We start from the raw sequence: 21,670 nt of genomic DNA, 5'->3' as shown, positions 1-21,670 counted from the left end.
CTCAGGGACATTCCCTCCGCCTCATCTCCAGAGGCCACATCGGCTGCTCCCAGAACAAGCTCTGTTCTCACAGCTGCACAGTTCACTGCTGAAACCCTAATCTTGAGAGTGGGGCTGGAGCCAGACAAGAGAAAATGCCAAAAGGGCAAAAGCCTCATGCCAGATCCCAAATGTGACTCTGTAGCCCTCAGACTGGCAACTGCTGCTTGCCAGCCCTAGCCAGGTCCACAGCCCACACCAGGAGCCCACGGAGACACGGGGGGCTACCGAGGAAAACCACATGGAGGCCTGTGCTTTTTGCTTTCCTGAGTTCGCTACTCCACCTGGGGGTGGAGGGATCGTTCTGTGAAGGCTGTTTGGAGGGGGCCCATGGCATAAGGTCATGCATCACTTGCTGGCTCCTCCCTGTGAAAGCAGAGAGTCAATATCCAGGCTACCCTAGACACAGGCCACCTCACCCTGCTGATTCAAGTGTCAAAGGTCCTGGGGGAACAGTATTCAAATGCCTCTGCTAACTGCCTTTTGCATCTCACAGTGGTTCCTCAGGAGCATAAAATAGAAGAAGTGAAACTGAACATTCACCCCTGTCGCAGGGGAGAGGAAGAGCACCGAAGGCCCTTAGTTTGGGGCCCACTCTTTTCCTGTCGGTCACACGCAAGGCCTGCCCATGAAGGGTTTCACGGCGGCCCTCCTCATCTGGACTCTCTTATCTCTCAGCCGCAGTAGCAGCAAAGCCTGGCCCACACACACGGTCTGCCGGGATGGGAACCTGGAAGTGCTCTACCAGAGTTGCGGTAAGGTCTTTCAAAAACGTGGTCGTTTGTGTTTATGGGGAAATGAAGGCGCGCAGATGGGAGCTGCGGAAGCACTGAGCTGGGGTGGGGAAAGGGTGAGAGGACCAGGACCCAAATACTTTCTCCGCTTGCAGTGGGTCTGCAAGGCCATTGAGAGCCCTTGGGAGAAGGAGAGGTGCTGGGTGGGGAGTGGGAAAGAGCCTGAAGAGGACCACAAAGAGGACAAGAAAAAGGCATTGAGTCTAAATAGAGCATTTCACTAAAACTGCAGAGCCAGAAAAAAAACGAAATGACTGAGGAGTCTATCAAATCATGAAACCTCCTTAGCTCAAAATTAAGAAGAGATGCTTCCATTAGTCACCACCACCCCAAACTGTATACCTGGACTACCTTTCCAGGTTACTGAATTCGCAAATTGAGTGAAAAGATCACGTATGTCAAAAGAGAAGATTTCTGTCCTTCCTGTGACATTCCTAGGGTAGCATTGCTCATTCATTAATTCAGCACTTACCTTGTGGCTGTCAATGCCAGGGTTTTTTCTAGGGCCAAACATAACCAAAGAGCATGAGCCATGGTTATTACCCCAATGGGGCCAACGTCTTTACCAACAAACCATACAAGCTAAGGAATAGAATGCAGGAAACTGTTGCAGTAGGTGTCTGAACCAACACTTTGGAGTATATATTAGTCTACAAGGGCTGTTAGAGCAGAGTACCACGGACTGGGGTCTTAAACAACAGGTATTTATTTTCTCACAGTTCTGGAGGCTTCAAGTCCAAGATCAAGGTGTTGGCAGGGTTGGTGTCTCCCGAGGTCCCTCTCCTTGACTTGTAGATGGCTGTCTTCTCCCTGTGTCCTCACTTGGTCTGTCCTCTGTGCCTGGCTGTGTCCTAATCTCCTCTTCTTATAAGAACACTAGTCCTATTGGATTAGAACCCATCCATAGAATTTCATTTAACCTTAATCACCTCTTTAAAGACCCCATCTTCAAATAAAATCATATTCTAAGGTACTAAGGGTTAGGACTTCAACATATTAATTTGGTGGGGGGGGGGGAGGCACACTTCAGTCCACAAAGGGGGCCTGAGTGGGGAAAAATGAGCTCAGCTTTAGGATCACATCTTGAATGAAGATTAGAAGGACAGACTCATGGAAAAGCATGCCAGTGTGAAATATGACACTTTGGAGGTAGACAGGAAGCAAAATGCAGTTTGGACTGAAGGAGTTGGAAAAGTGATGCTCTGTCAGTATTTAAATTAGCCTCACGATAAGCTGGGGAGCAGTGGAGATGTTGCAGTTGAGCAGATCGCTGATCCTGCAGCTGCCACCCAGGGAGTTGCCTTGGAGAGGCTGGTCTCCAGGGCCATTTGTCCAACTTGATTTTACTCTTTTAAAAACAAGGAACACTGAACACTGAAATGCACAAAAACTTTTTTTTTCCTACTGTAAAAGAGAATGAATGGCTAGATGCTGTAGGTATTGATCTCATTACTCTTGCTCTTCCCACGGGGATGGGATGCTTTCTGTTGGCATCTATGCATTGTAGGTGCAGGATGAGAAGCGAGAGTTGAGATGAATGGACTGCTCTGGATTTGTTTCTCCAATTCATCCTCCCATAAAAGGTTGTCATGGCTGGTCCCTCCCCCAGACCAGCCTGCAGCCTGCAGCCAAGCCTGGCACAGCCTTTCAAGTCACTGCCAAGAAAGGCAAGAGAAGCGGATGCATCAGGAGAAGACCAAAAGCATATCACCCGCCTCTGGGGATAACTCCTCCCTCCGGGTAGCTGCTCCGTGGAGTCAACAAATGTCAGCACAAGCCCTGCTCTGGCCCCTCAGAGAAAAGGGATGGAGGAGACACAGTTCTCATCGAAAAGTAGTGGGAGGATCAGACAATTTAACAACAGGGTAAATGCTCTGTGTGAAGAGCCAGAATAGAGGCACATATCATGTACCAGGGCTCATGGTGGTTGGAAAGGGTAAGCTTGGGGGTCTAAACCTGCCGGGGGAAGCATCATCAAGCTTGACCTTAACCTCAAAGAATGACAAAAAATGCTAATTATAATACCTTATGTCTGTGGAAGGTTTATATGTGCCAGAATTAGTGCTTCCTATGCATTATTACTTTATGGATGTCTAAACGAGGGTTAGAGATGTCAGGTAACTCTTCCATCCCGGGGTTCATTTTTTCCTTCTTGTTTTGTTTTATAATTTTAAATGAACATCCTGGGGTTCATTTTTTCCTTCTTGTTTTGTTTTATAATTTTAGAGGTGGGGTGGTGGCTCTTAGTAATGGTGGCAGAATTACATCCTGGGGGCACAGAGAAGGCATGAAGTAAGTATCTGTGGAATTGAAATGACTTGATCCCAGGCCCAGCTGACTCGAGCCTGTGCTTTAATTTCCTGCTGTCTGGAGTTTTGTCAGAAGACTGGTGGATAGAGGTGAGGAGTGGGAAGGATAACTTGGCACAGAGAATGGCATGTTGACAGCAGGGAGATGTGACCAGGCGTAGAGTTCAGGGGGCTGCAGAAGGGCTGGAACACAGGGACTGCTGAGAGATGAGGTAGGAAATGTGGCGAGAGCCCGGGTGTGACGGTTGGTGAATTTGATGTGTCACCTTGATTGGGCCACGGGATGCCCTCGTTAAACACTTTCTGTGTGTGACTATGAGGGTGTTTCTAGACATTAGCATTGAAATCAGTGACCTGAGTAAAAACAGATCACCCTCCCTCCTCAGTGTGGGTGGTCACCATCCCTTGAGGGCCTGAAGAGAACAAAAGGTGGAGGGAGGAAGGATTCGCTCTCTCAGCCTGACTGTAAACTGGTACTTTGACCTCCTGCTTACAGCACTCCTGGCTATCTGGCTCTCTCGGATCTTCAGACTACACCACCAGCCTTCCTGGGTCTCCAGTTTGCAAATGGCAGATCATGGGGCTTCTCAGCCTCCATAATCATGTGAGCCAATATCTTATGATAAATCTTCTTTTATTATACATATTCTTTCTAATATATATTTCCATCGGTTCTGTTTCTCTGGAGAAGCCTGACTAATACAGTAAGAGATGAGGTTGGGCTGCATCCCTTTGGCAATGAGGAGATTGCATTTGGAAAGATTCCCTCAGGGAATGGGTAGAAGAATGAATACTAGATTGAAAGCTATTCGAGGCCATAGCCAGGGTTTGTAGCCTGTAGAATCAATAATCCAGGGGGTGCCTGGGTGACTCAGTCGGTTAAGCCTCTGCCTTCAGCTCAGGTCATGATCCCAGGGTTCTGGGATCTAGCCCCATGTCCTGCTCTCTGCTCAGCAGGGAACCTGCTTTTCCCTCTCCCTCTGCCCCTCCCTGCTGCTGATGCTCACGTGCTTGCTCTCTCTCTCTCTGTCAAATAAACAAATAAAATTTTTTAAAAATAGTAATAATCCAGGAAAGAAATATGACAGGTCAAACTAGTATCATATCAACAGCCTCAACATCAGAAGGAATCTTTGATATACTCTGGTGTCAGCAGAAAAAAAAGCAGTGTCCTAGAGCTTCTCCAAAGGTGGGTCCTGCCTCATCTCCTGAGAACCATTGAGTCATCAGGGACTGAATGGTCGCATACCCCTCCCCAGATGGAGATAGTCCTCCCTGTAGCTGCTGGATTCACAGCAGGGCAGCCCCCCTACCCCTGCTCCCAAGGCTTTCACATCTATAACATAGAACAAAGGCCATGTGTTGAGACCCTCTATCCAACCCTGGTGTTCAGATCTCCTTCATGCATGTCAGGGTCTTCTAGAATCCCAACATGCACACAGATGTGGGGTCATCATCTGACAAAAATAAAATAAAATAAAAATCAAGGATCTACTGTTTTCTGGGTTCATTTTTTCCTTCTTGTTTTGTTTTATAATTTTAGAGGTGGGGTGGTGGCTCTTAGGCCAGACAATGTCCTAAATAACACAAAAATCCTTGGGGAGAAAGAAAGAAACTCACAAGCAGTTGCTGGGCTCTGAATACTGACCAGGAAGTGAGTACAATTTTCTGGAAAAGCAGAAATCCTGTTCTGTCCAACTGTTAGTGCTACAGTAAAGAGGGACAGAAGGGGAAACAAAGCAGCCTGGGGCCTTACTTTTGCTAAATCATAAGACAATTCCCAGAGCTAGCAAAAACCCAGGGATCTCACCCCATTTCCATGCTACAAATGCCCACCAATATATTTATTTATATGCTGCCTCTATCACACCAGCTCACAGGGTAGATTGCAAAACTCCACAGGATTAGGGGATGAAGGAGGTAGTGGGAAAGGAGGGGGAAGGGGGGGATAATAAATCCAGGAGAAATCAGGACACATACAACTGATAAGGCAGTGTAAGAAGTAAGATCTGGGAGTCTGAGGTCAGCAAACCTCATTCCAGATCTTGGGCAATATTCTGTCTCCTGTCTTTGATTGCAAAGTGGGCATATGAGTTTTCTATGGATGCAGTAATGGTTACCGCTTGGTGACTTAAAATGACACACGTGTATTGTTTTAGTGTTCCAGAGGTCAGAAATCCAAAGTCAACTTCATTTAGTGAAGGGCCACACTCCCTTGGAAACTCTAGGGGAGAATCTCTCTCCTGGCCTTTTCCAGCTTCTACAACTGCATTCCTTGGCTCATGGCCCCTTCCTCCATCTTCGAAGCCAACAAGATAGCATATTGCTTCAACATCTTATCATACTGCTTTCTTCTATGCCAAATCTCCCTCTGCCTCCCTCTGATGGGGACACTGAGATTAGGATAATCTCCCCATCTCAAGATCCTTAACTTAATCCCATCTGCAAATTTCCTTTTGCTATACAAGGTGACATTGGCAGGTTCTGGGGATTAGGACATTCAGGAGCCATTATTCAGCCCATTACAATAGGGATAATAATTTTACCTACCTCTCAGGGCTATGTGAGGATTAAGTGAAAAGAACTGTATGAAAAGTGCATAGTACATACTTAGTACATAAATCTTTGCTGCTGATGACTTGCAAAATATTTTCTAGTCAATAGGGGTATATTTGATTATGAGCTCCCTTGAAGCCATATCAAACAAGGAAATTACATTGCTTGCAAAATAAAATTATTTTTTAAGACATCTAGCCTTTCCTGATACTGGGATGATCTCTGAGAGGAATTTCTACCTGAAGCGATGTGATTCCCATCCACTGTTTTTCATGGAAACAAGGAGCGAGGATTCAGCACCAAAATGCAACTCAGGATCAATTTTGCAAAGGGCTGCAGTAGAAGCTTCCATGAATTGCAGGTCTGAATTGCTCAAGGGAAAGTTAGACTGCCTATAGGACTAGCCACATGTGCTCCAGACAGCCATCCATAAATACTTTTGTTGCCATTGTTGTTTACTGTTTTGGGTTTTTTGATAAGGAGCTAGGTTGTATTTTTTGACAAGAGCCTTGAGTGTGAACCTCAGTATTGTCATTTAACATGCTTTGACATCAGCCAGGCAGAGAAGAGGGTCATAAAAAGTCAAATACCTATGACATATGCCCAAATGACTCCATGTCTCCCTTTTGATATCTCCGATACAGTCAACCTGGTCATTCCCCTGGCTCCTGGGAGTAGTCTAGGACAGGTGTTGGCAAATGACGCCCACAGGCCAAATCCCATATGCTGCCTGGTTTTATATGGCCTGTGAGCTAAGAATGGTTTTTACACATTTAGATGGCTACAAGATTCAAAAGAAGAAGAATATTTGCGACACGTGAAAATTACATGAAATGCCAATCTCTGTGTCCATAAAGTTTTATTGGAACATGGCCACACTCATTTGTTTCTGTATTGTTTATGGCTTCTCCCATAAGTAGGGTGATAGTGACGATATGGCCACTGAAATATTAACTGTTTGGCTCTTTATAGAAAAAGGTTCCTGCTCCCTGGTCAAGGGTAGGAAAGAATTTCTCAAGCTCTTCTCCAGATCAGAGCCTCCAGTTCTGTGTCTTCTGGATGATTCTAACCATAGAGACGCTGTGTGGCCAAGTAATCTTGACACCAAAACCATCATGAGTGCAGGAATTCGTAAGATACCTTTGAGGGTATCATCATTTCCATAATAATCTCCTGTTGCTGCATAACATTTTATAATTTATAACATCCCTCCATTTATAAGGTCTCATTCAGTCTTTACAAACAGTCCTACGAGGTGTGTAGCATGTTCATCTCCATTTTCCAGATATGGAGACTGAAGCACATACATATTAACTATCTTATCAGGTAACATACCTGAGCCACGGTACAACCCTAAGTGTCTGACTCCATTCCCAGTGACTTAAAGCTACATTATGGAATTCCAATATGGAGCAACCCATGCGTCTGATCCCAGAAGCATAGGGTAGGGATAAGAAGAAGAGACAGCTCAAAAAGTAAGTCTTTGGGTGAGGAAGTGAAAACCCTACACTAGCAGAAAAAGCAGGAAGAGGAGGAAGGGAGGAGGGAGTGAAGGAGGAAGAGGAGGAGGAGGAGAGAGATTTGGTTTCTGATTCAAGGATTGTCCCATCTTCTCCCACCCCAGCCTCCCCTCTCCGCATGCATTCAGAGCTGGGCCAGTTTGGCTCTTCCCAAATATCCATCAGGGACCTGTAACAGCCATAGAAGAGAAGGAGCACCCACATCTACGTTTTTTAGCCCTGTGTACCAAGCTCACTTTTGTTGCAAGGTGTTTGGAAATGACATCTACCAATTTTTTTTTCCATTTTTTATTTATTTTTATTTTTTATATTTTTAAATTAATTTATTTTTTAATTATTTTTTTATGTAGTGTTCCATGATTCATTCTTTGCATATAACATCCAGTGCTCCATTCAATACGTGCCCTCTTTAATCCCCATCACCAGGCTAACCCATCCCCCCATCCCCCTCCCCTCTAGAACCCTCAGTTTGTTTCTCAGAGTCCACAGTCTCTCGTCATCTACCAAATTTTTAAAAAAGGAAATGAAAGGTCATTCTCTTACCAGCGATAACAGTTATTTTTCAGATGGAGCCCTCCTGTGAGGTTAGCTTACTTATTTTATAAGGAAACCCTATTTCCCCCACATCTGACAGCAGTTTTCAGGTGGAGAAATTGGTGAGTGGGGAGGGGGAGCCCTATCTCCAGCAGTAAGTTGAGGGCTGTGGGTGGTTCCTAAGGGACCAGGGCCAGCCATCTGGGATGTTCCAGGGTCAGGGGACCATGGCATCTGGTCACCATGCTTCATAATCAACACCTGCTCTTCTCTCCTTGAAGGCAGTCAGCCTTGTCCATATCTGCCTGAATAGGTTTTGCATGTGTGCTGAAGTTTTCAGCAGGGCAGGCACTTTATCTGACCTCCAAAAAAATCTTTAATTACAAAGTCAAAATCAAGTCACGTGCATCTGAGTAATCCATCAAGATAGTCAAACAGGACAATTAATCAGACCTTAAAAATGCAAAGCAATCCTGGCAACAACTCCTCTAAAATAAAGGGTAAACTGCAAATGACCTGGCTGCAGAGCAAAGCATGTTGATAAAGCGTTGGTAGAAAAGTTATTTTAAAACTGCCCTGGAAGGAAAGGGAAGGAGGTGGAAACTGCTTTCCTCAAAGCCTAGTAATTCTGAAATAAATGGAGCATAAAACAACACAAAAGAAGCAACACTATCAAAAAAATAATAATAATGGAAAATATCACCCGCCACATAGTCATTTAACAGTACTTTAAAATATTGCACACAGAAAGCAATTTCTCTCTTCGTTTATTTTCCTGGATTAATAGGGATCTAAATACTGTACAATTAGAGAAAAGTAGACAAATAGGCAGGGAGACCACGATGCCATTTCAAAGGCATAAACAGGCACTCAAGATGAAACAGTTAGCTGCTGGGAGCATAGTGAGGTCTTTTTGCTCAAACTTAAAGGCAGAAAGTTGATTTTAAAAATAATAGTTCAGTGGCTTGGTAGCAAGAGCTCACCTGTAATTATAACTACTATTATTTTTAAAATCAATATATTTATTAAATACATATAAACATGAGTGTCAACATTGAGACGCAGACTTTTAAAGATGGGAAAATTATTTTTAAAATATATATATATTTATATGAGCATCTATATATATATATGAGTGTCAACATTGACATGCAGACTTGCAAAGATGGGAAGAGGAAAAAGTTGAAAGTGAACAGGAGCTGGAGGAGAACAAATCTTGTAGGTGAGCTCTTGCTACCAAGCCACAGAACTCCTCCTGCCCGCTTCTGTGAGGTCCTTTCAGCCAGACCTCCAAGGCGGTGTGAATCCTCCCAAGCATTTTTTTTTTTATTTATTTTTATTTATTTGAGACAGAGAGAATGAGAGAGACAGAGAGCACATGAGGGGGGGAGGGTCAGAGGGAGGAGCAGACTCCCTGCAGAGCAGGGAGCCCGATGCGGGACTCGATCCCGGGACTCCAGGATCATGACCTGAGCCGAAGGCAGTCGCTTAACCAACTGAGCCACCCGCACTTTTTAAAAGAGATGCGGAGTCCCTTAATGACTAGGGACCTAAAGAGAGGGAAAAAAGCCAAGAGTAAGTCTAAAAGACTCTTCGGTGGCAGCAGGAAATGTCTTCCTGGGTGCTGTTCACTGCTCTTTCCATCCTCAAGCAAAACCGTGAGAAGCGGCTTTGCTCGTGTTTTGGAGTAGAATCTTTGAAGAGGTAGAGATGGGGGAAGACTGTCTGTCCAGCTCTGCAGCTATTTCTGTGCAGACTACAACACAGACGATATATTCCCGAAGTCGCCACAGTGTGAGGTCCGGGGCAAGGCTTCAGACTTGCGACTGCAGAAGGGGGAGTGCGGGGGACCAGAGCAGCTTGTTTTGTCCAGGTCAAGGAAGGTGAAGGTGAAAGAGCCCCTTTCCGGCCCCAAACTGTGCAGCTAGAGAACCTGACAGAGCCCCCTGCAACGCTGGTAAGAGCAAGCTGGAAGGCACAACACAGGAGCAGTGCTGGTCACACATATTGGGGTTTGGCGGGAGACAGATGCTCCCCTCCAAAACCCCAAACAACACGGTTGGCATTTTAATGGAAAGAAAAGGGTGACCAGCGCTGGAACCGTGTGCCGTGTGAACACCGATGTGTTCGGTCTTTTCTGGGATGCCTTGTAAAGTGATATCTCAGGCCCCTGATCCAGTAGCTCTGTTCTGGGACCCTACAGAAGCCAAGTGAGCATTGGAAGAGGTACTCTGGGGTCCACCAGAAACAACTCTTTAACCATCCATGTGGGTGCAGCCGATGGATGATTCATGCACAGTGGGCAATGTGCAAGTCACATCCGCCAGCCTCCTTTTGGGATCCGAGAAGGCATCATTGTGTGTCCCTTCTTGAAATTCTGTACCACTTCCCTCCACGCCTCTCTGCCTTCAGGACAGAAGTGAGTGGTAACCAACCCAATGGCTAGCAAGAGAAAGAAAAGATCCTCAGCCCAGAAAATGCTGCTTCCAAGCACAATTTACAGTCGAAGAAGTGTTGCCAATGGGCTCCCTTATTTGAAGCCTGACATAGCCCCTTATGGCCAGGTGGGAACTGAGCCAGCCCCAGTGAGAAATCCAGAACAGAATGATCAGCGTTCCCTCTGCCTGTTAGCCATTAGAATCTTGTCCCATAGCTGGGATCTTTCCTATTCAAGGCTCCTCCATATATTTTAGTGCTCAGTTTAATCTTCCTGTACTGTATTATAAAACCCCCTTAAACAATTAAATACTACTTGTACAATTAAGTGAAATTTTTGTAAATTAAACAAATTAATTTTATTGCAGACACACATACATTGGTCACATGCTTATTAATAGGATTGTCTTGAGTATTTAACCTAAAACAGCAGATTTCCTTAAATGCTTTAAAATCTTTAAAAGCAGGCAAGCAGACACAAATTATCACAATGTATTCCACTTACTACCATTTGTTGTTAGACTACAGTATCTTTCAAAATATCAGTAACATGGGTTTACATTTATGTCTTTAACATTATTACAGTGATATTTACTCTTACCTGTATTCTTACATCATCCTGGGGTTATAGTCATACTTAGTTCAGTATTCTCCTAGGTGTTTAGGATGCCCCAGACCAAAGATATCACCTCAGACTAGCCAAGGATACAGGTTCCAAGTTACCAGTCCATTGACTGTGGGATTGATGGCTGGTCAGCAAGCTCTCTTTACTGAAACTTGACCTAGTACAACTTGAAGACTTGAAGCCCCTTCCTTGCACAAAGTTCCCTGTATCTTGGTGCTTTTTCCACAAAAGATGTGTGTTTCCCAGGGTCATTGGGATGTTACTCACCGTCCTAGCATTATTATACATTAACCTGGTCTGTCAGCATTCCAGGAAACTTACACCACCCATGGTAATGTCAAATGTATAATTAGAGGGGTTGTTTAGAAGAAATGATAGACTTTGCACAGTTGAGACTCATCTGCACAACATTTAGCTGACTCATCAGCTTTCAAGATAGCACTGAATTGTCCTTTTACTTGTATCTTCTCTGTGACTGCTGGTGCTGATTTGATTGTCGTCAGCTTTCTATCCGAATTTTATATGAGACCCCTCAAGCTCATCAGTCCTTCTGTTCCATTTTTTTTTCTGGCTCAGTCACAACTCTTGGTCCTTACTCTTACCTACTCCTAAAGGTAGAGAAAAGTGCATTGTTCTCTCTGATCTATCCATAGGGGTGGAAACACCCTAAATCCCCAAAGAACTAAGAATGAGGCTACGTGCTCATCTAGTGCTTGGGATGTGACCCGACTTCCTTCCTGCCATTGTTAGCGCTGCAGCTCCCAGACATGCTGGCTAAGTAGAGTCATAAGAGACAAGGTCTTCAAGAGCTCAAAACAACAAGCACTGTCTTTCTGTCTCTTCCCAGCAACTGTCTGGTATTGCTAATTGCGTTTCACCAGCCAGCAGAGAGCAAGTTCCCAGGGGTGTCCTCCCACCCCACCCTTCTCAGTCAGGGATGAGCATGCACTCCACACTAGCATTTCCTTGCCGTCTGTTTACAGGTCCGAGGCCAGGGTAGCTAATCATAGTTCACAGTGGCTGGACAGCTACAGATGGAGGAGAGGGACACACAGGGTGAGGTACTAGAGAAGCTCTACTGATGTGTGAGGCCAAGGATCAGTTTCTGACAGTCTGCCTTATGGCATCTATTGTGGTCATGGGTGTCACATGACCATCTATTTCTCCCCAAGCTTGGCATTTGCAGGCACATAGAGAGAGGTCAGCATTCTGCCTTTCCTTGTCTACAGGCTGAGGGTAGACTGGGGACCTCTTACAGAATTGGGAAGTGTCCTGGCCAGATAGACCCTCAGGACTTCCATCCAACTGCCTCCTCGTTCAGAACAACTTGAGCCAGAGAGGCAGTGTGTCCTAAACATAGCCACAAAGCTTCATGGCAGCTGAACACAACGGGATCTCCCAGGTCAGCTCTGCTTCCTCTCACAACATAAAAGCCATGATGGATGAACTCACACAATTTCAGGTCAAAGACTTCACATATAGCAAGATCAGACCTCTCTTTCATACCTATATCTCCAAAGTGCAAAAAATCCTCTTCCTATGCAGCCCTTCTCTTAAGGCAATTTGTCCACATCCTTTCTTGCCCAGGATCCTATAAAACAAGAGCCTTTGTATATACAGAAGACCTATGGGGTCTTCTTATAATATTGAGAGGACCAATGGCTCCATAAATGTACTGATTGCAGACCTTTCTTAGAAATGACATGGTTTTTGAGAGACGATGGGCTCTGAAAAACAAAACTGAGGGTTCTAGAGGGGAGGGGGGTGGGAGGATGGGTTAGCCTGGTGATGGGTATTAAAGAGGGCACGTTCTGCATGGAGCACTGGGTGTTATGCACAAACAATGAATCATGGAACACTACGTCAAAAACTAATGATGTAATGTATGGTGATTAACATAACCCAATAATTAAAAAAAAGAAATGATATGGTTTTATAAAGCAGTGAAAACAAGAGCATGTTTAGAATAGAGCTGCCTTGTTCTGTGGTCTGAACCTCATAAATTAGGAACCTCAACAGTTAGGAGACAAATAACCGGGACAGGGGACACCTGATTAACATATGATAGGTGACTTGGGCCCCTAAAGTCCTAAAACTTGATGCCAGTGTCCTGTTTCTTCTGGCCTTTTCTCCATATATAGAAAAGCTTGTTAAGTGCAGCCAACTTCAGCCATCAGGCAAATGCCTAAATGCCCAAATCCTTCGGCCCCCACTCCGTTGGAGTCAGCTGGCTTGGGTCTGAATGCAGGATAAAAGCTATTCCAAAAGGGAAGTAGTAGGAGCCTCAGTTCCCCCAGAGACTCTAATTTCTAGCCTGACTTACACTGAGCTGTTTGGGATCCAAGTGGTGTGGAGAGTGGGCAGGAAGATAATTTTTCCAGGGTGAACAATAGCTTTTCTGCCACACACTTGGCTTTGGTTTTAACTAAATTAAAGAGCAGTTCTTATATGAGTGTGTTTGCTTAAAAAAAAAAAAAAGACCTGAAGAAAAATCGCCAATGGCTCTTGGTTTATTTGAACCAGTGGTTGAACAAAGCACAGGCTTGCTAGCAGATATCAAGTGTCCTGATTTTTGAAAGCATAGCTGAATCTTGTAAGAAAATATAGGAAGTCTCCAGGAACCAAAAGAAAGAGAAAGCCCAAATGTAGAGGAAAACTGGCACTTAAGACTTGTCCACCCTCAGAAAATTTGTCTGTCTCCAGGAACCAGAACTCAGGCTTCAGTGGCTGTGTGGGAGTTTGGTAGCATAGTCCTGTGCTGTGCAAGATGGGAAATTGACCCCTCCACGAAGCTCAGTCCTTCAGAAAGTTATATCCACAATTTTAAAAAGTGAATAAGAAAAAAATAATAATTCAGCAAAAGCAGAAGACAAGGAAACTTATCTAACTGACCTGGTCTCTGGAGAAATAAGTTTTCCCTGAGAATTAGCAGCTGCAGATGAAAGAGCCCATAGGTTTGGGGCCCAAATTTCTATCATCTTCATGATCCAGGAAACCCCAAGCCTAGAAATTAAATTACAGACTTTTTTTGAACAAACAAAATCTGGAGTTTGCCTGCCAAAGATTCTCAGTAAAGGAACTTTCCAAGGGATACTTCAGAAAGAAATAAAATGATCTCTCAGAAGTGAGTTCGGACATACAAGTTGGAATGGCAAGCAAAGATTTAGGAAACTCAAATAAGCAATGGATGTAAGGATGATAATAATGTCCAATTTGAAAAGGGAATGTATTTGCTTTCCACTGTTGCATAACAAATTACTCTAAAACCTAGCAGCTTCAAACCACAGACTCTCTGCAGGAGTTCAGGTGTGGTTTAGTTGGGTGTCCCTGACATGGGGTCTCTTGAAATGCTGATCAAGGGGTTGGTCTGGGCTGCAACCATCTTGAGGCTTGATTGACAGAAGATCTGCTCCCAAACTCCTATGAGTATGTGGCTAGAGTCAGGCCCCAGAAGGTCGCTCCAAGCTCACTCACATGGCTGTTAGCAGGATTCAGGTCCTCGGTGGCTGTTGGCCAGAAGCTTCGGTTCTTTGCCACGGAAGTCTCTCTACGGGGCCACTCACAACACGGCACCATGCTCCCACAGAGCAAAGGCTCTAAGCAAGAGAGTATGAGAGGGCAAGAAAGGCAGATTTTTTTTTTTTTTTTTTTTTGGTAACCTAATTTCAGAAGCAACATCCCAACACATTTGCCATGCTCTGCTGCTTAGAAGCAAGTCACTGGGTCTCAGGGGAAAGCTTTACATAAGGGTGTGAATTAGGAGCAGGGACCGCTGGGAGTGGTATTGGAGGCTCCCTACCACAAAGCAATAATTCAGCACAAACTACAGGATAATAATAGCACGTGAAGGAAGGAGCTGGTGATGGGACATAAAGCACTCTGATGACCTTGTCCTTGTATTTTTCAGGGAGAGGGTTAAAATCATGTTTACTTTTGCAAAATGAAAAAGTTGTATTGTCGTACGGTTACACAGTTACAGTGTGACTATACTTAACATTACTGAACTGTATGCTTAAAAATGATTAAGATGATAAATCTAATGCCATGTGTTTTTTACCACAATAGGAAATAAATAAATAAATGCCAAAAAAAACAAAAAGAAAAAAAGGTAATGTTTCATTTTAAGCTTTATTAAGTAGAATTTTCATGTTCGAAATTCAAGGGTAATTATTTAAAAAACTAGCAATATAGTATATTACTTTCAAATTAGTAAAAAAAAAAAAATTAAACGCTTGAGTCAATCCAAAAGAATGTTGGAAAGAAGGAGACAAAGGAGCATATAAAGATCAGGGCATTAAGGAACGAAAACCCAACTATAAATGAGAAATAATTACAAATGTATAAGAGATTCTCATATATATAAATCAACTAAGGTAAACTGATTTTTTTTAAAAAGAATACTAGATTGAACTTTAAAATTCAGCTCTCTGGGGGCACCTGGGTGGCTCAGTCAGTTAAGCGTCTGACTCTTGATCTCAGCTCAGGTCTTGATCTCAGGGTTGTGGGTTCAAGTTCCATGTTGGGCTCCATGCTGGGTGTGGAGCCTACTTAAAAAATAAAAAATAAAAATCAGCTCTCTGATTTTTACATCTAAAATATAGACCTAAAATATAGACCCACAGTGAACATCAGATTTAATGGTGAAACGCTGAAAGCAATTCCTTTAAAACCAAGAAGGAGATAAGCATGCCCATCATGCCCACTTCTATCCATCAGTGCACTGAAGGCCCCAGCCAGCACAGTAAGACAAGAAAAATATAATACTTAAGGACTTAAAAGGAGGGAACAAAAATGTTATTATATGCATACAATAGGACTGGCCATGCAGAAAAACCTAATCTAAAAATTATTGGAATTAATAAGAGAGTTGCCTGAACAATTTCTTTGGGGACCAATGTCTGACATTATTCCAGGCGATAGCTAGCATGCGTAGCTTTGGTTAATTCATTTTCACAGCTGCAGAGTATATAATTACTTGTATTGACTACAATTGTATCCATTCTCCTTTTGATTAATATTTTGGTTGCTTCCAATTTTTTATAATTACAAGCTGTTGGCAGCACCTATAATTTATATCTCTTTGTATCAGAAAAGGTTTCCCAACCCAGGACTTTTCTTTCCACTTTTCTCAGGTTTCAGCCCGGGAGAAGGTATTTGGAACCAGTCTTATCTAGTAATGCTTTCACACAATAACAGTTTTTAAATGTTATGTTCTGAAAACACATGAACAGATGGCAAGAAAAGGCTGAACAATATCCAAATGGTTACAGCAATGATGTGAAAGAGAAAGGTGGAGTTGAGTCAGGGGTCTACCTAAAATTTTGCTGTGATCAACATGTGATGCATTTAACCTGAGTGTGGGAATGGGGGGTGGGCAGGAAGGCTGTGGGCATTCGGCAGGTGCACTATTCTCATTTATTAATCTGAAGTCAGGTTTCCCATCTTATTTTTCCTGTCAGTTTGCTATCTTCCAATATAATTCTTTTTTTGTTGTCATTTTTAGCAAAAGTATTTTTAATCCTCTAACCAGGAGGGAAGTAGTAGGATTGTGTTGATTTGGGAAGCCAAGAAATGAGCCCTTTCTTTGCTTAGGAGTTTATTTTGCTGGCAGAGGGGCTGCCAAGCCAAAGGCAGCTGGTTCTTTCCTCCTCTGGCAATGACTTGTAAGTGCTTGTAGTCCTATATTATTCATGCCATGGGGTGGTCTATGTCACACAAGTGACAAAGTGCTAACGAGAAGTTTCCCATAGAAACATCTCCCTCCTCCCCATCAGGGAGAGCTCTATTGCAGAGCTGAGACATCCAGCAGACCTATTCTGTCTCCATCTCACAATGTGGGGGATACAGGAAGAGATGGTGAACTGGTTTGAGGAATGAGGAATTCTACTTCCCTGATTTCAGTACAAGACCCTCCGGTAGAAAGTCTGGTACCTGCTTCACCATCTCAGGAAATCTCCATGGTATCTTTAGGAGGCATTGATTTCATGCCCTGGAGATCCTGCGCCTCTTATTCTCTAGTGAAGAAGGAGCCGGTGATCCTCCTTGAACACTTCCTTTTCCTTCAGATGCCTCTCTGTGAGGGCGCCCTGCTCTTCATTCTAAGTCAAGGTGGTCACATGTAGAGAGTGTCAACTGAATGTCCTTTTGCCAACATGCTACCAGTGAAGAGGAGGGTCTTTACACATGTTAAAGACCGAATGTTTGTATCCCCCCAAAATTCATATATTGACGCCCTAAACCACAATACCATTGGTTACCTCCAGTGGTATTAGGAGGTGATTAGCGTTGGACGAGATCATGTGAGGGGGCTCCATGCTAGGACTAGTGTCCTTATAAGAGGAAGAGACCAGAGCAAGCTCACTCTGTCTCTACCACGTGAACACACATGGAGAAGGTGGCCATCTCTACACAGGAAGAGGGCCCTCACCACAAACCACATCAGCCAGCACCGTGAACATCCAGCCTCCAGAGCTGTGAGAAATAAATGTCTGTTGTTGAAGGCCCCCCCCAATCTGTGGTATTTTGTCATGGCAGCCCTACAGACTGAGACAACACGTCAGCTCTGTCTATAGGCTTGCTTCCTAGGAAAAGTGTAAACTGATTTTTTTCCTCTTGTGAGTCTGATGGGGGATTGGAGGCAGCATGGACAATTCATTACCACAGGTGGGGAGAGCAGTACCCAAGGGGGATGAAAAATATATCAAGTTGATCTCATACCAGAAAGCATTAGGGAAACAAATCTCAAGAATTAACACTTCTTCTGCAGGCCGCCGTATGATGGAGTGTGGCCAAAACTGCCTCCGGGGCCCCGAGTGCAGCATTGGGAAGGAAGGCTGGTGGCTAAGGAAGGAAGCTCCCTACCACAGTCATCCAAGCCATAGGGGCATTAGCAATAATTAACTGTGGCTGCCTGTGCCCTTCATGGCTCCCAGTGTTTGAATCATTCCTAGGAACATTCTCCTCATGTCATGGAGGGAGTCTCGTCACAATCTCAAGGTTGAGCAGGTATAGAAGTTATTGACCCCGTCCTGCACTAGAAGCTCCTCCTCTGATTTTTCCCCAGGGAACAAGCTTCTCTAGCAAGAATTTTTCTTTAAAAGGACCTGCCTACATCACTGGAGAGAACGTAAAATGTATAGCTCCTCTGGAAAACAGTGGGGCTGTTTCTTAGAAAACTAAATATACATTTACCATATTACACAGCCATCCCAGTACTGGGTATTTATCCCAGAGAAATGAAAACTATGTCTATATAAAACCTGTATGTGAAAGATCACAAGAGCTTTATTTGTAATAGCCCCAAACTGGCCAAACGTCTTTCAGCAAGTGAATGGTTAAACAAACCATGATACATCCATACTGCAGAATCCAGCTCAGCAATAAACATGCATGAGCTATTGATACACATCACCATCCAAATGATCTCAAGGACATTACGCCAAATGAAAAAAAAAAAAAAATCCTATCTCAAAAGGTTACATACTGATGGATCCATTTATATAACATTCTCGAGATGGCAAAATTATATTGATGGGGAACAGATTAGTGGTTACTAGGGGTAGGCAAGGGGATAATTATCAAAGGGAACATGAGGAAGATCCTTTGTGTCTGTTTCTTGATTGTGGTGGTATTTGCATGCGATACAATTACATAGAACCACACATACACATGTGTGCACATACTCACGTGCATGCATGCAAAAAACTAGTCTGTAGATGGTCCCAGTGCCGATGCCTTGGTCCTGAGATCCAGTTGTGTAAGATGTCACCATGAAGGGAGGTGGGTCAAGGATATACAGGACTCCGTACTCTTTTTTTGCAACTTCTTGTAAATCTATCATTATTGCAAAATAAAAAGTTAAAAAAAAAAGACCTGGCCTTTTTGAGCCCAACGCCCTGCATCTTGCTTTCGGGGGTTCTGTCGACAGTGCAGACGCTGAGCCCCACAGTGTAGGCACCATGGCCCCCGCCTTTAGGGCGTCTGAGAGACCGGCACCAGAAGGAAGTGTGAAGCTTAAAGTGGTGCCAAGTGTCTCCTTCTTCAGGTGAGGAAAGAGAACTCAGTGAGGTGGAGTAATGGCTAGCTGTCACCTTGACTTAAATTCTGGGTAGTAGCTATTCCTAGTACTTCTAGAAAGAGTCCCCTCAAATGGTTCGCCTAGAAGGCCAAAGTGAGACAGGGCTGGGGTTTTTGTTTTTGTGGGATGTATGCATATGTGTGTGGGGGTGGTATTTAAGGGCTGCAAAGGGTAAACTGGTTTTGTGTCAAACTGGACATCAGTGATACAGTCATGTAATTCTACACAATGGGCAGATGATCAGCAAAGCCAGAGACGCTGTGAGAACTCAGAGCTCACCTGCAAGATGCAGGCCAGCGATTGACGGCAGAGGCTCTTCTTAACCCCAACAGCCACAGAACCCTGTGCTTCATCAAGGTTAGCTGCTTCTTGGGAAATAGGAAGAAGGCAGAAATCGATCTTTCCAGTACCATTCTAAACAATTGAAGCAAGAAAATTAAGTCTTCTGGACTTTCCAGGATCCTTCCGGAGGTGACCCTAGGATCTTTAAGGTCTGTGTATGTTGAAACAATCACCACCCACTTCTGACCTCAAGTCTTTGAAGAACCTGGACTAGGTGCATTTATTTTTAAAGATTTTGTTTATTTATTTATTTATTTATTTGAGAAAGAGAGAAATAGCGAGGGGAGAAGCAGAAGCAGAGGGAGAAGGATAAGCAGACTCCCCGCCAAGCGAGGACCCCGATGTGGGGCTCCATCCCACAACCCTGGGATCATGACCTGACCTGAAACAAAGAATTGGATGCTTAATCGACTGAGCCACCCAGGCACCCCTGAACTGGCGGTATTTATAATATTCAAGGTGAACGCCACAAACGTAGAATGGCCTAAGTGGTTTGTTGGCAAATGTGAAGTTCCCAGAAACTACATGCTCTTTGGGACTTCAGAGTTTCTGCATATGTTGTTCTCTCTGCCCCGAGTTTCTTGGAGAAAGAGTACCTGTAGACAATCTACCTGGGTTCATACTCCAGCCCCTTCCAGATGTGTGACCCTGGACACTTTCCTTAAATCCTCCTTGCCTCAGTTCTCCAGACTCTAACATAGAGATAATGAGCCCCTTAAGGCCTTTGCAAGGATTCGAGCTAATACACATATAGTGCTTCAAACAGCACCTGCCTATGGTCAGAGCTACAAGAGTGACCACCGATGACCCTCCTGGCAGACTCCGCGCCTGGCAAGTCTAAGCTCTGGCATCATCTACTTTGTGGCCATCTGTGACCACCCATGCTGGATTATGCACACCTTCCTTGTTCTTCACTGTGCCTTGTAGCTACGCTGTGTGGAGATTGTCTGTTTACCTTTCCTTTGTCCTTCCAAAAAGTCAGGGGTTATGCCTAAAAACGAACTGGTCTTTGTATCCTCACACCCTGCAGAGTGCTCAGCCCATGGTAGGAGCTCCAAACATGTTTGTGATCAGATCAATAAACAAGTGGTATTAGGTTTCTTGTCTCCCCTGTTGAAGTAGCATCTCTACTCCATTTTCTGGGCATCCACCAAAAATAGGAAAAGTCCAATTGCTAGCAGGCTCTATGGGCTGCTCTGACTTCAAATATGTGTCCCAAACACAGTCTCACTGGAGGAACTGAGAACTATGGGGGAAACATGATCTTTATGTCCCCTTGTATTAGGAGAGGACAGATTGAGATTGAGACTTATTAAAAGGGAAATGTGTTAGCAAAACATTTGGGGAGGTAAAGGAGCAGGTGGACCTTTTCCAAAATCACTTTAATCTCTTTACTTCCCCCTGTCTGATTGTTTATCAACATTCCTTTATTCACTCAACAAACAATTATCCAGTACCTATTACATAGCGTAATCAGACAAAACAAGATGTTACCAGAGTGGAGAATTCAGAAATAGGACTGTATTTTTTTTTTCATTCTTAAATTCTTATAGAGATATTGTCTGGAGAGTTTATAGCTTAAACCTTACCTCTCTGCTGAAAATAAAGATGTTGTTCTTTCTGTGTAGCCTGTATTTGGGCCTGTGTCCTGGGACACAGGCAGCCTCCTAAGAAGAAAAAAAATGCTCAGTACAAAGTAGGGGGATGAGTTGACATTCCATCCCCAAAGGTCACGAAGGTTTACGGAGAGACACCGAACATACACAACACAGCTCACTCTGCCAAGAATGACACTCAAAGCTTCTGAGACTGACCGTAGACCTCGGTCACCTTTATGGACACAGAGGGCAGAGGAAAATAAAGCCAATTAAGGCCACAAAAGACACAGCTGATCTCTTAATCATTTCCTTAAGGCCAGAACGCGTTTCATTTATAATCACAAGCTGGTTTTTGGGTTTTAATTTCAGGGATCCCTTGGATCCCTACCCCAAAGATTGCTCTCATCTAAGCGCAGAGGTCTGAGCGAGCCCATAGAGGTGGCCCACCTGTCCTGACGGCTGGGCTTCTCCCAGCCCGCACCTCCCACTTCCCCTCACGTGCCCTCCACCTTATGCTCCCTCTTCCCCCAACAGCCCTCAGTGTCTACCTTGTTTAGCTCTATCCTCTTGGTCCCTGAGCCCCCATCTCAAACCTTTCCATGCCTGGGTTAGTGTTCGGCATTGAGTCGATGTTCCTGAAATAAAATAGAAAAAAAATCTCTTAGGGGCTGTTCCAAGAATTCTAACTAAGCAGAGCACTGCCTTTCTTGAAAGAATTCCTTTACAAGTCACTGGGGTAGCTGCTGAGGCCCTGAGGTGCCTGGGGTCCTCCCAAGCCCTCAGCACCGAGACAATGGGAAATATTTTGTTGTTTCTCCAGAGAAAGAAGAGAGATGAAGA

At 44.2% G+C, this 21,670-nt stretch overlaps 1 protein-coding gene across 2 annotated transcripts in view; it reads left to right on the top strand.

Moving 5' to 3' along the window:
- Positions 1 to 421: 421 nt before the first annotated feature.
- LY86 (lymphocyte antigen 86) overlaps positions 422 to 21,670 on the top strand; it is a 58,720-nt gene continuing 37,471 nt past the window's right edge. Inside the window, exon 1 of one of the 2 annotated variants that reach the window (XM_081827726.1) lies at positions 422 to 794. In XM_081827726.1, coding sequence (XP_081683852.1) covers positions 668 to 794 — 127 coding nt within the window. In that variant the 5' untranslated portion in view covers positions 422 to 667. The remainder of the gene's footprint in view (positions 795 to 21,670) is intronic. The other variant, XM_081827725.1, reaches the window with a different exon arrangement.

This window comes from Leptonychotes weddellii, chromosome 8 (assembly GCF_054177405.1).
Source record: "Leptonychotes weddellii isolate Sample4059 chromosome 8, ASM5417740v2, whole genome shotgun sequence".
Lineage (NCBI taxonomy): Eukaryota > Metazoa > Chordata > Mammalia > Carnivora > Phocidae > Leptonychotes > Leptonychotes weddellii.
Note: the sequence above shows the minus strand (reverse complement) of the source record. Positions and strands in the feature narration are given on the sequence as shown.